Here is a 17,172-nt window from a genome sequence, read left to right on the forward strand (position 1 = left end):
ATAATGTGAAATTTATTAGATAAATATTTTATTTACGATTAGGTCTTATCTTCACTACTTTAAATAATAATATTGGGTTATGATTATTTGACGCCCTACATGTTATATGTTTGTCCCATTGAACAACTGCCTATATAAAAAGTAATAAAAGGGAGATTTTGTTATTTAAGATCAATTTTGATATGAGATCCATATTTGTAATTGTTATTTAGTGTCAAATCGAATCATACAAAATTTTATTAAATGGTGAATACAAGTATATCGTTTTTCATCTATATTTGGTACTCTATTAATTCATACAATTCGATTATTTAAAATATTCTACATAATTATCACAAAAATATAATAATTGAGTATTTGAATAATATTTTTGTTTACTAAAACGATCTTTGAACATTTTATGAATGATTGTCGTTGTTAATTTAATTTTAATAAAAAGGAACAATATCTTAAAATGAAGCAAAAGTAGCAAATTTTTAAATCTTATTTATTTCTTCATCGTAGCCCATCCACCACCTTTTATGAAAACATTATGATATTTCTATTTCAGCAATTATGGTTTGAGACATTTACTTAGTAAAATTTTAACTTTAAATGGCGAAATTAAAAAAATAAAAATTAGCCCCTTAACATTTTGATTTATTAGTTTAGCCCCTAAATATATATTTTTTTTTGCTAAACTTCACTTTATCAACTTTTTGTAATAGGTTTTTATCCTTGAATATCTAGTTTTTTTTTTTTTTTTTACTTTAACATTGAAATGCTAATTTTTAGAACAAATTTATCTTTGAATTAAATAATTCAAGAAATATAAAATTAAGTTTGAGCGTGGATGTTCCTTATAATACTTAGGGATATGAATAAATTGATGATTGCAAGAAATATTTGTATCCTCTCCAAGTATTTATAGATAAGTAACCGAGTGTCTTAATCACAAAATATCGATATTCGTATCAAAAATCTTAAAATGCTAAGGAATGTAAGACATTTGAAGATTAAGAGTGCAAATTTCAAAATAAGGTCATACAAAGATTCATCTTTTTGTATATATTTTCTTTTTGTTTAATATATATATATATTATCATGTTATAGTCATTCATATTTTAATTTTCGTTGTGAAGCTCGAAGTATGACATATGATAAAGAGATTTTGTTTAATAAAATTTTTACTTACAATAAAATAAATTTTGAGTTGAAAAATTTTAAAAGATAAATTGGTGAAAGTCTAAAAATTCAAAGGCCGTATGAGCAATTTTTTTCTTAAAGTAATTATTTATTGATTTTAAATTGTTGAAATTTATCTAAATAATTAATATTTTGCATTTCAATTGTATTTGATACAAATACCAAACTAGTGTTTTTTGACTGACAAATTTTGAAAGTATGGGGGCTGAATCGAAATGAGTGAAAAGCGAGGGATCGAGTGTAAAAATTAAAATAAGGCTTCAAGTTTATATTGACGCCTCGTGTGCCAACAAGAATCAGTTACTGGCGTGAGCTCCTTTCACTCACGATCTTCGAGTTCCCGGTCGACAATGGTGTCGGCGAAGGGCAAAGAAGTCGCCGGAAAGGAATTGCCGGCAAAGAGGAAGCGTGGGAACGGCGACAACACCGGAGGTCTACGAAGGAAACGGAAGAATCGCGGTGTTCTTCAGTTCTTCGACGACGCAGCCTACGAGATCGACGAGGACGAAGGCAGCGATGATAGCGATTTCGACGATGGTAAACAAAAGAAATGATGAAAATTTCGTTATTTGTTTCATTTTTGTTTTTGTTAGTTTTTTCATGTGTAGCTAGGGCTTTAATTCGTTATATTTTGTTTGTGCTATTTTGCTGAGGTTCTGGAGAAACTAGGGTTTATTGTTGCTTGCATGTGGAGTTTGAGGGAAATGTGTGTTCGGTTCGTGTTTTTGTAGTGTGTTTTTGGGTGGGACGCCGGAGAGTGCTTCGTTTCTAAGGAAAATACGACGAAGGTAGGTTTCAATGGGGATGGGGAGTGGGAGTGGGGCGGGGGGGTGAAACGGTTAGACGCTGATGCGTAGCTAACGACGATCAGTTTTCTCCCAATGTGGTTTTCCATGAGGGTTCCTAGTACATTTTGTGTATCTCTGTAACTTTTTTTTTCCCGATTCTCTTTTCTTTGGGGGGTTCTTATACAGTTATTGTTATGACACGCGTGTTTCTGTTTGTTCTATTCATTAAACATAGGGAGCTGCTTTATGTACTACAGGGTAATCAACTAATGGGATCCACTTTGCTTCCTTAGAATTAGTAAAGGTTGCATTACTTCAACTCGAAGAACTTATGACCTACTATAGTTAAATTTTTTCTGTTCCATTTGAGTAGTTATTTAATAGCATTAATTTTTCTGTGGCCTCAGTGTCGGGATTAGTATGATTAAGTTGTAGCTTCTTCTTCTTCTTCAATGCGATGATCCAACTTATTCTCTGCTTTTTCAATGCTCCTTCTTCTTCTCTCTTCCTACCGATCACTGTTACCAAAGGGTTTGAGCTCAGTGCCAACAGGTCTGAAATGAACCTCAAAGCCACAGTGGGTTTGAGTGCTCAGTACAGTGAAGCCCTTTCGGCTGCCCTGGCAGCTGGGATTCTTGCTGCCACAGGCATCCGGACATCACTCCTTGTACAGCTCAATGAAACAAGCTGGTGAGTTGGTGAATTGAGGCTGTTTTGGTTTGGAAATTGGGGTTTGGAGTGGAAAACTGAAAATGGAGTGGCAGGTTTCCAGTGGCAAAGAAAATGGTCAGAATCAAATTGGGGGAAGGATGTTAAAGTCTGCATAAGAGTATTGATGTGTGAATATATAAATTTGTTAGAAGAAGGTTATAAAGAAGCCATAATTGAGCAAAAATTTAATAGGGAGAGATTGGAAGGAAGCTGTAAGTTGCAGATTAATTGCTTCAACAGAGATTTTTGCTACCAATCAGCAACAAAGAATTGAATAGGGAGGGGTCAGAGGAGGAGGAGCAGCACTTGTGCTCCTGCTGCTGCTGGGTTCTTGCAGCTGGCTGGAACTGTCGCTAGTGAGAATCCATCAGCAGTAGCAGTGCCGGCGTGCTTTTGTTTTTTTTAAAAGTTAAATTTAATTTAATTAGCATTTAAATTTAATTACCTTTATTTATTTTAGTTAGGGTTTAATTCATGTTGTTTATGACCAGGTGGTATCCGTGCAAAAAAAATAAACCATAGAGCCATTTTTAAACCACAAGTGGTTTTCGTGCAAATGACCCAAATCATAAGGGTTTGATTGCAATTTACCCATTTTATTATTAGAGTGCATTGTAGCCTGTTGTTATAGGCATTATGATTGACGTTAAAAATGGAAGGAATTTGGCAAATTAGAGAGGGCATTGATAGAGAGGACATCTTCTGCTATAAAGATAGTGAAAATTTGATTTTGCAATGGGATGGGAGATTCATGGATAAACGCTTGCTTGGTTACATAATGTTTGATAGTATCGACAATGGGAAAACCTTACATTGTTTCGAGAATGAAGACTCGTAGAGAATAATTATAGTGGAAAAACTTTTAATGTATGTATTCCTATTTCTTTTTTCTTTTGAAAATATCGATTAGATATGTGAACCATATTAGTTTGTTAAAGAAAGATGTTTTGTTGTATTCAATTAATATAAGATGAAAGATATTCATTTTTACGTAGATTGGAGTTTTATAATTTATAAATTTTGTGAATAATAATTTCAGATAATAAATTGTGCCTCCGCTATATAAAATCCCTGGATCCGCCCTGTTGGAGGACTGGAAGGTAGGTTGATTAAGGGCTATGAATAGTACTTGAGGAATAGTGACATATGAATAACCTAGATTCATTATATAACATATTAATATTGTGAATGAAGTCAAATTGTCAAAATAAGCATTCTGACCAATGATTAGATTTTTTTTATTTTTCTCTCAAACATGTCTTGGCACTTGCTTGATGCTTCTTCAAAACCTTCAAACATGTCCATTGAGGTTGGGAGAGCTGGAGGCTTGTCCTTATATATATATTTTGCTATACTAGTCTTATGCAAATTTATTAATGTTTCAATAAAGAAAAATAGCTTTGAAATCTTGTTTCTAGTTGGTGCATAGGCATTCAGTTTTGCTATGGTAGTGTTTGCCTTTGTTGAAAAGTAGCATCGTTCTTTATTTGACAATAATTCCAAATGGTTGATTATGTTTTCCATTATGAGGCATCATTGAAAACTCTATATAAGTGCAACAATATACAGGATTTAAGTTTGCATATTTCACCCTTGATAAGGGTAAATACAAGGTCTTTGGCTGTTACTTAAAATAACATGCATAAAAGTTACCATATATTTATTTTCTAGTTTTGGTGATTGATGAAACTTATTTAAATAATAAATAACCAAAGCTTAATTTGGCATTTCACTTTTATATATGGATTCAATTTGATACACATTCTAAACACGTGTTTTCGATTTGTGATTTAGAAGGGCATAGAATACATAAAATTTGAAAATATGAAGGGCTTAATTGAAATAACTGAAAAGGAGGACTTGAGAGCAAAATGAAAATTCAGGCTTCACGCTTATATATCGATAGCTGTGCCATTACAACTTAAAGTTGCAGCTTCTTCGCTCACGGTCTTCACATTATCAATCAACAATGGTGTTGTCGAAGGGCAAGGAAGTTGCTGGAAAGGAGTTGCTGGTGAAGAGAAAGCATGGGAACAGCAATGATACTGGCGGTAGCCGCAGGAAAAGAAAGAATCGTGGTGTTATTCAGTTTTTTGATGATGCAGACAATGAGATTGATGAGGACGAGGTCATGGTCATTGATGAAAGAAATCTCAATGATGGTAAAACAAAAAATGGGGAAAATGTCATCGTTAATTTCATTAGTGTTTTTGTTTAGGTTTTTTTTATAATGTGTACCTAGGGTTTTTTATGCGTGCCCTAGGGTTTTAATTTGTTAGATGTTATTTGTGCTATTTCGGCAGGGTTCTGGAGAAACTAAGGTTTATTGTTGGTTGCATGTGGGGTTTTGAGCAAAATTGTGTTTATGTAGCATTTTTTCAGTCGGACTCTTGGGAATGCCTGGTAACAAAGGGAAATAGGACAAGAGTAGGTTTTTGAAAGGGGGGGGGGGGGGGGGGGGTGAGCCTGTTTGATGCAGATGTGTAGTGACTGGTGATCATTTTACTTCCAGTGAGGTTTCTCCATGGGGGTTGCCTACTGTGGTTGGTTGTATGCCTATGAAATGTGTTTGTTTCAGTTCTCTTATCTTTTTCAGGTCCTCTGTTGTTGTTGCTATCACATGCCCTTTTTTGTTTGTTCTGATGAGTTCTGCTTTTTGTACTACTGTGATTAGATTTGCTTCCTTAGATGAAGTCAAAGGTTTATATTACTTTAATTGGAAGAACATTGCCAATACTGAAAATTTTCAGTTTCTTTTTGAGGTTTCTTGATACTGCTTGTTTTTTCTTTCAGCCCTGGGGCCAGGATTGGCATGTTTTGTGAACCAAATATTGCCTTAGTTTTTATATCTTTAACAAAAAAAATGTTTACTGAGCCTTCTTTCTTTTAGGATGATAATATGTTGGAGGATGTTATATTTTTTTTTACCTCAAAATTACTTTGATTTTTCCATTTTTTTTGGTACAGACACAAGAGATTTGCTAACAAAATGTTGGACTTGGAATAAGCTTGAGATATATGGCCATGAAGCCAAGTTTCAACATAAATGAATTACATCTGCAAATTTCTGAAGTTATATATGGTTGTGGTTGGGCACGGGAAGATTACTTTTGAGAGAAAGTTAGCCCTTGATATAAGTTGCTTATGCAAATTGTTACAAGTTACTTTTAACATATAATTTTAAATGTGTAATTTGCTTCTAATTTGTTTAACTGGTGGTGTACTTACTGCATCTCAAGGAGGACATGGGTGTTGTTCAAGTGGGCTGTAGATTGCTTAAAAAAACCACATCTTAATCCCACTAGATTGGGTTGGCTACCTGGGTTCAAGTCTCTATAGAGCGCTTACAACAACAACAACAATCATAAGCCTTAGTCGCACTATTGTTTGTTGGCTACAGGAATTGTAAATCCCCAGTGATCCCTATCATGGCCATATTCTCTGTAGAGTGCTTGATAGGAAAATTTTAAAAATCAACCTGACACATTTGGATGATTGTCCAACTTGCATTTGGATTGTATATCAACTGTGGTGTCTGCTTAACCTTCCTAGTACTGCATGTGCTTCTTAGCTTTTCACTGCCCACTTTTTGTGTCTGAACTATCTAATCCCTTGGACTTAAAGAATAGAGTCTGAATTTCTGGTCTTATGTTATACTTGGTTACTGCAATGGTTGAAATCTTATATTCATTTGCATCTTCTATTCAGATTGAACAACTTGTTCTTTTCTTTTCTGAAAACAGTCTTCCTGGAAGATGAATTTAAAACACAGTTTGACAATGTAACTGGGAAAGCTCATGCCCTTCCATTTTTACCTAAAGAGGAGGAGCTTAGTGAGGAAGAACTAGAAAAAATGCTTGAAGAGCGGTATAAACCAGGCTCTAGTTTTGTTACATTTGCCGATGATGCATATGAATCCAAAGGATTGGTTGAAGGGAATGCAGTCATGCCTTCTTCCATGGATCCGACAATCTGGAAAGTCAAGTGCATGGTATAAGTTTAGCAATTATATGTATTCTGAATAGCTTTCTCTGGTTTTTGCTCACATCTCCTCACATCTCCTCAATTTGTTTTATTTATTGCTGCAACTTCTTCTATTTAGGTTGGACGAGAGAGGCATTCTTCTTTTTGTCTAATGCAGAAGTATGTAGAGTTGAACTCTCTGGGAATTAAGCTAGAAATAATTTCTGCATTTGCTCTTGACCATGTGAAGGGTTATATATATATTGAAGCTGAAAGGCAATTTGATGTTAATGAGGTACTTTTTCTTTTGGGTTATTGTTATTGGGAAAGGAAAATTTAGTTACACCCGTCACCAGCATTATTTCTCATTTTGGCAATGATATGCTAAACTAGTGCATATTGTTAAATATAGGCATGCAAGGGGCTTTGTACTATATATTCAAGCCGGATAGCACCTGTCCCAAAGAATGAAGTTTCTCATCTGCTTTCTGTACGAAGTAAACGCAATGAAGTTTCAGTGGGCACATGGGCCCGAGTGAAGAATGGGAAATACAAGGGAGACCTAGCACAGGTATTATTCTATAGTCATTGGTGAAAGCTACTTATAAGTTGGTTTTTATTTTTCTGTCATCGCTGCTTATTTTCTTGAATTGGTGTAGCTCTTTCTAGCTGGTGGTTGACATTTGATCATCTACTTTTCAATCATGTTTCTGTAGGTTATAGCTGTAAATAATGCACGGAAAAAGGCCACAGTAAAGCTGATCCCCAGAATTGATATGCAAGCAATGGCTGAGAAATATGTAACAAGATTCTCTTATCTATGATATTGTTTCCAATATTATTTGTGTTTCTTTGCTGAAATATTATTGTCGTGTTTGTGTCTAGGTGTACTATTTTCTTTTACTTTAGCAGATGGCAGGAATTGTGTGCAAAAAAGATATTTTTCTTCTTTGAGAAAAAGCAAATTCCGTCTTCTTCAAAAGCTTTGTATAAAGTAGAAAGAGCAGCCATTCTCAGCATTTGCTTTTTGGTGAAACTTCCTTGGATTGGTCATTCAATAGTTCTCATTCAAAGATGTTATTAAATGGATAAGTGATGTCACAAGGTCACTTACTGTTTGTGGCAAATTTTGTAGAGATCCCGTTGGCTCATTTTTTTTTATGAGATTTTGCTGTTTTTTTTCTTTTAAGTTTTCTTTCTGCCTTCAACCTTGTACATTTTGAATTAAGGATTCAGTAGAGGTGGCAAGATACAGTAAATTTTATCAAGAATGATCTGCAACTTTTAAGTGTAAGAATTTAACATGGACAGGAACAGTTCCTTGCTTGTGCACTTGTTTATATACAGATATTGATTGGGTTCTTTGGCATGCCTAATTGACATCCTTGTTAACTACACGAGGGCAATGGATTTGCCCAAGCCTACTGTCTGTATACATTTTTTATATTTAATAATGCACCATCCTGACCGTATGTCACTATGTCTATGGGTTGGGAAGACTGTACAATGATAGACAAATTGTTTGTCACCCTTGTATTGGTGCTCCTTGTGCTAATATTTACTCTCTTGTCTGAAAGGAAACGGGGGGTGGGGGGGGGATCATGAACCAAAATGAAAAGGAAACTGAGTGGGAATGCATTTATGCAGACATCTTAAATGAAAAGATGAACTTATATTATCTGTACAGCTGCCCTTGGATTTGTAAAAGTTAGTCCAGGTGCAAAAATGTATTTTAATGTCTTTGTTGAGTGAAAATGCACGTGTATATGTATATATTTGTATGTAGAATAAGTTTTAGCTCAAACTGTCATTTTTCTGATAAATAGTAAAAAACGACAGTTCTAAGTAAATTTTTTGTCTAAATGATTGGAATACCATTATTTTGCCAATCTATTAAGGAATAACAGGCTTTCATATTTAACCTCTAAAACAAGCTTATCTTGGGAATCCACCCCTTCCCTTCTCTGGGTTTTTCCCCAGGGGGTGGGTGGGCTTTGTTTCTTGGAAACAAGTTCACTGGAATGAATTTTAAGTGCATGGTGTATCTGTTTATACTTGTATGTTGTGAGACACAGAGAGCAAGACAAGAACTTTGAAGAGCTGGTTTTTTTTCCCATCTCAGTTGTCTTAGTAATATTTGATAACAGTAAAGTAAATATTTTTTCTTGACCAAATTTTTGTTTTTCTTGCCACAATAAAAAGAGAAAATTGAGAATGCCTGTGCCAGATATCCTTTTATCAGTGCATGCAATGTTACCATTTATTTTATTCAGCAGATATATGAAATGTGTTTCATAATATGTTTAAGGGTGGAGGAACTGCTTCAAGGAAGAAGACTGCTACTCCAGCACCAAGATTGATAAGCTCTACTGAACTTGAGTATTGTGCTTTCATTTTTTTCAATGTGAGTTTGGGATGCCACAACTTGTGTGAGTTTGTTTACAATACATTGTTGCATATTTGTAGTGAATTCCGACCGCTGATCCAATACAGACGTGACCGTGATACTGGGCAAGCATTTGAGATTCTTGATGGGCTGATGTTGAAGGATGGTTATTTATATAAGAAAGTGTCTATTGATTCATTGAACTTTTCTAGTGTAATGCCTTCTGAAGGTGAACTCTTGAAGTTCGAGCCTTCTAAAAAAGAGGAATCTAATTGTCAAGAGTGGCTTACCCAGCTTTATGGTGAAGAAAAGAAAAAACACACTGTGAAGTTTGAAAAGACTGGTGGGAAAGGCGGTGGTGGGAAAGGCGATGGTGGGAAAGGAGAGGGTTCATCAAGCTCTAGCATGGCAAATAGTTTTGAATTGCATGATTTTGTGCTTTTCAAGTAAGTTCATGAGCAAACTCTTTCTAAGCCAGAGATCTTGAACTACATGGTATAATGGGTTTCAATTTTTTCATTTTCAACATTTAATCTTATTTGCAGTCGGAAGGATTTTGGGGTTATTGTAGGCACAGAGAAAGATGATAATTTCAAGGTATGTAACTTGTATGTTTCACTGCTATATTGTCAGTATCTTACATTATGTCTTGGTTCAGATTTTGAAAGAGGGTTCAGAAGGACCCATGGTGGTGACTGTTGAACAGAATCAGTTAAAGAATGGGTCCTTCGAAAAGAAATTCACTGCACTAGATCATCAGATGAAGATTATATCAATTAATGATACTGTCAAGGTGTTGGAAGGTCCATTGCAGGTTTGAACTTAATTTTTCAAGATCAGTTGCTGTGTCCACTTGGTGAAATGTTTTGTATGTAATTTTACTTCGTAATTCATTCCAGGGCCGAGAAGGGATTGTGAAGCAAATTTATAGAGGAATAATCTTCTTTCATGATGAGAATGAACAGGAAAATAGTGGTTATATGTGTTGTAAATCTAAGTTGTGCGAAAAAATTAAATTTTCTGATGATGCACGTAAAGGGAAGGTTGGTCTCTTATTACTCAAGTGTAGAAAGCCAGAATTCTTTTTTTTTTTTTTTCATTTTCTTTCATTCTCCCTTTTCTTGTTAATATATATTTCTTTGTTTATTCAGGGTGGTGAATCAGGTGCAGGCTTTGATGATTTCTTGTCATCTCCCAAATCCCCCTTGTCACCTAAGAAACCTTGGGAAACAAGGGAAAATAATAGCAATTGTATGTTCAGAAATTGTTAATGCTTTTGTATAAAGTTGACAATTTAAGATACTAACATCTTTTCTCTGTATGGAACTATTATTACATGCAGTCAATCGAGAGGATAAAGATGGACTGTTCTCTATTGGTCAATCATTGAGAATTAGGGTGGGTCCTCTGAAGGGATACCTGTGCCGTGTCTTGGCTATACGTCGTTCTGATGTCACAGTAAAGCTTGATTCTCAGCAGAAAATTCTTACAGGTTTTAAGATGATTGCCTATATCTGTTCTATTCTGATGGTGGGGTCAGTCAAATCCTCCTTGTAATTCCTCTTATGCTTTCTTTTCATAGTCAAATGTGAGCACTTGTCCGAGGTTCGTGGAAAGAGCTCTGCAATTTCCTTGGGGTATGATTTCCTAGAACTCTATAACCTTTTTGATAAATTTATTTCAAGTTTAATGATCATGACCATCTTGTGCTGTTAATTCCTTTTTAAGAGATGATGCGGAATCTGTAAAACCATTTGATCTGCTCGGAACTGAAGATCGCTCCAGTGGTAGGAACCTATAATACTTTATTATTGTGCATTGTTGTTTTATTTTCAAATTTAACCAGCAGAATTCCTATATTGATGTTCCTGTGTTGTTAATTTCTCTATTGAGGATATTTGAAACTATTGAGTGGTACAGTTAATGTAGTTTAGGGTTCATTTGGATCATTTCATTTTCATTACTTTGACAATGAAAACATAAAATTGGTTGATTTTGTATTCAGAAACAAGGAAAAGGTGTTTTCACAATTTTCATTTTCCTCCCCCTTTCAACTCCGGCAACTCTACACTATCACCCTTGGAGAGTCCACCACACTGGGCCTGGTGGCTACTCTCCAGAGGAGTCTCCAGTGATCTCTGGCAACCTCCAGTTCCCACGTGGTGGGTTTTTTTTTTTTTTTGGGAAGGGTGGGGGGGGGGATTCAGCACCAAGTTGTCAGCAGTATGGTAAGTTTTCATTTTCCACCAGCAATAAAAACTGGACACAAAAAGTTGAAATGAATTGAAAACAGAAAACTGAAGGTTTTTTCAAACAGCTCCCTTAGGACTGCATGCTATATTGAAGTCCCTTACTTGGCTTTGGTAACAAAATTGTGTATTTTATCTTCTAAAAATGCAAATTTTCATTTTTTAGAAACTAGTGCAAAATTTATTGGAAAATCAAAATATCAACTTTTCGACCAAAATATGCAGGAAAACACTGAAACATTCCAAAAAATTGGTTGTTTGAATAATGCGGGATATCCAATAAAAGTCATTTTATTAATCCATTTATGATGGATGTATACTTGAGAATAAGAATTCTATATTGGATGCTAAAATGTTTGAAAGCAGGAAGGATATGTTAGAAACATAGAACAGTGGAAGATAATTTGGATGTTATGTATTGTCTTAATTTTGTTATTGAAGTAGGTCCTTTTTTATATCAATATTACTGTTGAAAATTGTCTTTGATAATATTACAACCCTTTTTTTTTTTTTTTGGTGAAACTTTTCTCAACTAGCAAATCTTTTGTTTGAAGCTTTTGAAGTATTCATTGCCCTTCATTGAATCTTATTCTTAGTATTGACACATAAAGATCAACCATGCTTATTTTTTGAATTGAGGGATGTTACATTTGGTGGTGATCTAATCAAATATTTTTAAAGATTGGATGGTGGGAGCTGGAACATCTGCAGAAGGAGAAAGATGGGATGCTGGAGGGCGCTCTACCGAAAGGTCAGTGAACATTTTGCATGTTCAGTTACTTGTGCTTGTCCTCTTGTGTTCTATTGCAAAAATTGCATGTGTGCTAAAATTATGTGCCAGTAAATCTTTTCAATTATGTAAACTGGACTTTTTCTAACTAATTAGGAAAAAAGTTTGTAAATTCAGCTTATAGATTGTCATTATTTAAATTTGTGAGAATCTTAAACCGTCACTTTACTTAACTACCAGACTTCTAAGGAAAATAGAAAAGTTTTAACAAGTTTGTTTGTTTTTCTGAGTTTATTTTTTCTATTTTTATTAGTATCCATTTTCTTTAATGGAAGATCATACTAGTTTCTTAATTTGACTTTTGTTCATTGTAGCTTATCCTATAGTGCCCATAACTTAATTGTCATACGGCAGATTTTATGTGGGAATGCTAAAGTAGATGGATGTTTTATGTTTTTTGATGTTAATGGACTAAAATAGTAGAATCTTAAGGCAGCGAACTTTGAAGGATGAATGTTTTCTCCATATCTAGATATACATATGTAGATTCTAGAATACTTCAGATCGTAAATAATTGTCTTTTTATACATGGCTGTTAAGAGTCAATTCTTCTGGTTCTTTGGAGGCAGAGAAACTGTCTTTGGAGGTTGTTGAAGGTTAGTACAACTAAATGGTTTCAGATTGTTTCTTGGACGGTAGACTCATCAACTGTGTTCTTTTTGTGCCTCCTTTTGGTTTAGTTAGTCTTTGTTTTTGGTGGACTTCTCATTCAGTAAAAAACAAAAACAAGAACAAAGAAAAAGAACAAGACTAGACTAGACTTAATTTATGGGTAGCTGAGATGTATGTCTACATGTACTCTTGAATTCTGGTTTACTATTCTTATATTTTTTTCTTTGAAAACCAAGCTTATATTAGTGGCACTTTCTTTCAGGAGCTCTTGGCCTGCTTTTCCCTCGTCAGCCTTCTCGGTTAGTTCTGAACTTACTGAAAATTTATCATCCAAATGATTTTCTTTTACAGGTTCAACCAAACTATTTGTTAATTTTCTTTCACAGGTTCAGTCAGATTCTGATATCACCAATCCTCTTAATACTGTTGACGCTGATACAACTAAAGGTATTATCAGCAGATTATGTTTGTATGGTTCATTTATTACCATGGTTGTGTTTTGACATTTCAACAACTTGTGTTCTTTTCTTACTTTATTCTTGTTTGACTTGTGAAGATGGGGGAGACACTGCTTGGGAGAGTAAAGTGACGCCAAAAAAGAGTTGCTCTTGGGGTAGTGCTGTGGCTAATGAGAAAGTTCCTGGTAGCAGTAAAAAAGATGGAGACTGGAATAAAGCCAAGACAGTGGATGGAGGTCAAACTGAAAGCTGGGGGAATGTATTAAAAGATGATGGTGCAACTGTTAGTGGAAGTGGTGGATCCAGTTGGGGCAAAATTTTAAATTCTGAAGACAGAGACACTAGTAAAGGTACTTGGGGGAATGTTCCTGAATCCCAAGATAAAAATACTGGTAAGGGCACCAGAGATGATTCTTGGGGGAAAGCTATTGAGGGGAGTAATAAAAATGATACAGTTTGGAATCATTCTACCCCTGCAGCAGAGAGCAAAACTAGTGCATGGGGCAATGCTGGGGGATCTTCTTGGAACAAACAGGATGGAGGATCTTCCTGGAGTAAGCAAGCTTCTGGATCTACTTCGGGCAACCAAGCTGGTGGCTGTTCTTGGACTAGGCAACCTGATTTGAATCCAGGAGAGGAATCCAAAGGAGGAGGGAGAGTACAAAATGACAGTTGGGGAAGTGGTGGATCCAGTTGGGTAAAAGATAGCACCAGCAGTAAGACCACCTCAGAGGATTCTTGGGGCAAATCGGCAGAGAAATGGAGCAATAAAGATGATGCCAATAGAAGCAAGGAAGTGTGGAAGAGTTCTGCATCTGCCTCTGGAGGAACATCATGGAATAGACAAGGTGCTGGAACTTCTTTGAGTAACCAAGCTGGGGGATCTTCTTGGAGTAATCAAGCTGGAGGGTCTTCTTGGACTAAGCAAGCCAGTGGGAACGCAGGAGATTATTCCAAAGAAAGCACTGTTCAAAATGACAGTTTGGGTAAGCCTTCTGGTGGGGACCAAGGATTTGGTGGTTGGGACAGAAACGAGTCTGGAAAAAAAGATGAGGGTCAAACCAGTGGATGGGGCAATACTGGAGGAACATCATGGAATAGACAAGGTGCTGGAACTTCGAGTAACCAGGCTGGTGGATCTTCCTGGAGTAATCAAGCTGGAGGGTCTTCTTGGTCTAAGCAAGGCGATGGGAACATGGGAGATGATTCCAAAGGAAGCGCTGTTCAAAATGACACTTGGGGTAAGCCTCCTGGGGGGGATCGAGGGTTTGGTGGTTGGAACAGAAATGGGACAGGAAACAAAGATGACACAAATCAACAAGAAAGCTGGGATGGGAGGAAAACATTTGGAGGGCGTGGTTCAGGTGGGAGAAGGGGAAGAGGAGGCAACAGAGGAGGTAGAGATCAATTTGGCAGGGGAAGATCATTTGGTCGTGGCCAGTCTTCTGGTTGGAGCAAAGAAGGTCAAGACTACTCATGGGACAAAGGAAATGATGGATCATCTTGGAGCAAACCTGTTGGTTCCCCAGATAAAGATGCCAGTGAAAAATTTTGTGAAGCTTCATGGTGCACCGCTCCAGAGTGGGGCCGTAGAGATGGTCCTGGTGGAAGCAAGACTGCTTGGACTGATTCTATTGCTGCACCAGGAAATCAAACTGCAGGATGGGGTAATGCTAAGTCTGGCCAATCAGAGGGTGGTGGCTGGGAAAAATCTCGAAGTGTGGATGGAAGCATGCAAAAGGATGCCAGTCCAACAGATTGGGGAAGTAGTGGAGGCAGTTGGGGCAAAGCTGTGGATTCTCAAGATAAAACCATTGGCAAGGGAATGGAAGTTGATTCTTTGGATAAAGCTGCAGAGAAGTGGAGCAGCAAGGGTGGTTCAAGTGGAACCAAGGCATGCTGGAACAATTCTAGTGCAAACACAGATGGGAATAGCTCTGGGGCTGCAGCAGAACATAAGGATCAGGAATGGAGTAATGCAGCTGGGACTTCAGCCCAATTAGAAGCTGATACAAGTGGCTGGAAGAAAGCTACTGGTGTGGATGGAGGTCAGAGTTCTAGCTGGTCGAACATGAAAAAGGAGGATGGTGCAACAGGTTGGGGACGTGGTGGATCCACTTGTAATAAAACTATGGATTTCCAAGACAAAGGCAGTGGTAAAGAAAATCATGAAGGTTCTTGGGGCAAAGCTGCTGAGAAGTGGAACAATAAAGATTGGTCTAGTGGATCTAAGGCATCCTGGAATGATGGCGGTAAAGATGGTTCTTGGGATACATCTGGAAGATCTTCATGGAATAAACAGGATGGAGAACGGTCTTGGAACAAGCAGGATGGTGGTTCTTCCTTTAGTAAAGAAGCTGGAGGATCTTCTTGGAGTGGATCAGATAGAGGAGGTTTTGGGGGAGGCAGAGGTCGATCAGACCGGGGAGGATATGGAGGAAGGGGCCGATCTGATAGGGGGGCTTTTCGAGGTAGAGAGAGGTCAGAAAGAGGAGGTTTCGGTGGCAGAGGCAGGGGGAGGAGAGATCAAAATGATGACTGGAGCAGCAGAAATTTTTCGGGCGAGGACAAGCCCTATGGGTTTGGCAAAGGTTCAAACAGTGATGGGGGTTGGAAAAGTAATGATAGTGGAGGCAGTTGGAACCAAGCTGGAGGTAACACAGGAAAAACTTGGAATTCTGATTGGAAGCCATCAAAAGGATCTAGGGAAACTGGAGGTTCTGATGCCCAAGTTGGGGTGGCTGGAACCAGGGAACTGGTACTGCTTCGGGCAGTGCCCACACATCTGGGACCTGGAACAAGTCAAATTCTGCAGATAGGGTCCAGCCACCAACTTGGGATGTCAAAGGAGGTCGTGAAGATGGAGGATCATCTGATCCATGGGGGAAAGCAGGAGGTAACAAGGGTGAAACTTGGAATTCTGGTTGGAAGCCATCGAAAGGAGCTTTGGAAACTGGAGGTTCTGATGCCAAAGCAGGTGGGGGAAATCAAGGAACTGGTACTTCTTCAGGCAACACATCTGTGACCTGGAACAAACCAAGTGCTGCAGATAAGGTCCAATCTTCTGGTTGGAATCAGCATGGGGATGTAAAAGGAGCTAATGAAGATGGAGGACCATCTGATCCATGGGGAAAAGCAGCAAGTAACAAAAGCGTAACTTTGGATTCTGGTTGGAAGTCGTCAAAAGGAACTATGGAAACTGGAGGCTCTGATGTCCAAGCAGGTGGGTGGAACCAAGGAACTGGTACTTCTTTGGGCAGTGCAGGCACGTCTGGGACATGGAACAAATCAAATGCTGCAGATAGGGTTCAATCTTCTGGTTGGAATCAGCCTAAGGATGTAGGAGCTAGTGAAGATGGAGCACAATCTGATCCATGGGGCAAAGCAGCCGGGAGCTCCTGGGGAAAGGGCAGTGGTGGAGGGACCAAAGGAGGCTGGTAAAAATTCTTGAAAGGTAAATATATCATCTTAGGTTTCTCATAAAGGGGCTGTAAATACTGCTTTATCTGTCTCTGGGGTGTTATTTTGCAGAAATGTTTTTCTTATAACCAGCATTATGGTAACTAGTTGCAGACTTTATCCAACTTTTTAGCGCCTCAGGTGCTGTTTAGGACCATGTTCTGCTTGGTTTGTTTTGTTGATGGAATCTGTTAACTATAAAACAATTTGACATGCCTGAGCAGTGTGCATATTACCGTTTCAACTCCATGGTTCCATTTGGATTGCATTCTTCTGTGAATTTCTATTTCTAGGCAAGAGAAGGGTTGCTATTGCTATTCTGTCTTCCTTTTCAGCTGCTTTTCAATTAGTTTCTTTTTCTCTCATGGCATTTTTAATCTGATTTTGTTGTGGTGGTTATGTATACTTGTCTGTAATTCATCTCTTATATATGTTGGGCAATGTGGTTGGCATAATCTATATCCTAAATCTTGAAACCATCCCAATTAGACACTTCTTCATGCTTTTTTCCCCCCTGAAAATTTTGGGAGCATGGTTGTTGTCTAAGAGGTTAGAGTACATTAGCTATTCA

The 17,172-nt window shown here is 37.3% G+C and overlaps 2 protein-coding genes across 2 annotated transcripts; both read left to right on the plus strand.

Moving 5' to 3' along the window:
• The first annotated feature begins 1,481 nt into the window (after positions 1–1,481).
• Positions 1,482–16,818, plus strand: LOC127798416 (protein RNA-directed DNA methylation 3). The gene is made up of 18 exons (XM_052331969.1): positions 1,482–1,722; positions 6,428–6,675; positions 6,787–6,942; positions 7,060–7,218; positions 7,364–7,447; positions 8,956–9,026; positions 9,114–9,479; positions 9,579–9,630; positions 9,692–9,847; positions 9,933–10,076; positions 10,185–10,284; positions 10,376–10,525; positions 10,616–10,670; positions 10,762–10,820; positions 11,964–12,033; positions 12,947–12,983; positions 13,071–13,131; positions 13,241–16,818. Exons 1-18 carry the CDS (start codon positions 1,536–1,538, stop codon positions 16,165–16,167), a joined length of 5,082 nt encoding a protein of 1,693 aa, XP_052187929.1. The 5' UTR covers positions 1,482–1,535; the 3' UTR covers positions 16,168–16,818.
• Positions 16,168–16,845, plus strand: LOC127798418 (uncharacterized). The gene has a single exon (XM_052331972.1). It carries the CDS (start codon positions 16,335–16,337, stop codon positions 16,581–16,583), a length of 249 nt encoding a protein of 82 aa, XP_052187932.1. The 5' UTR covers positions 16,168–16,334; the 3' UTR covers positions 16,584–16,845.
• Positions 16,846–17,172: the final 327 nt, after the last annotated feature.

The sequence above is a fragment of the Diospyros lotus genome, chromosome 3 (assembly GCF_014633365.1).
Source record: "Diospyros lotus cultivar Yz01 chromosome 3, ASM1463336v1, whole genome shotgun sequence".
Lineage (NCBI taxonomy): Eukaryota > Viridiplantae > Streptophyta > Magnoliopsida > Ericales > Ebenaceae > Diospyros > Diospyros lotus.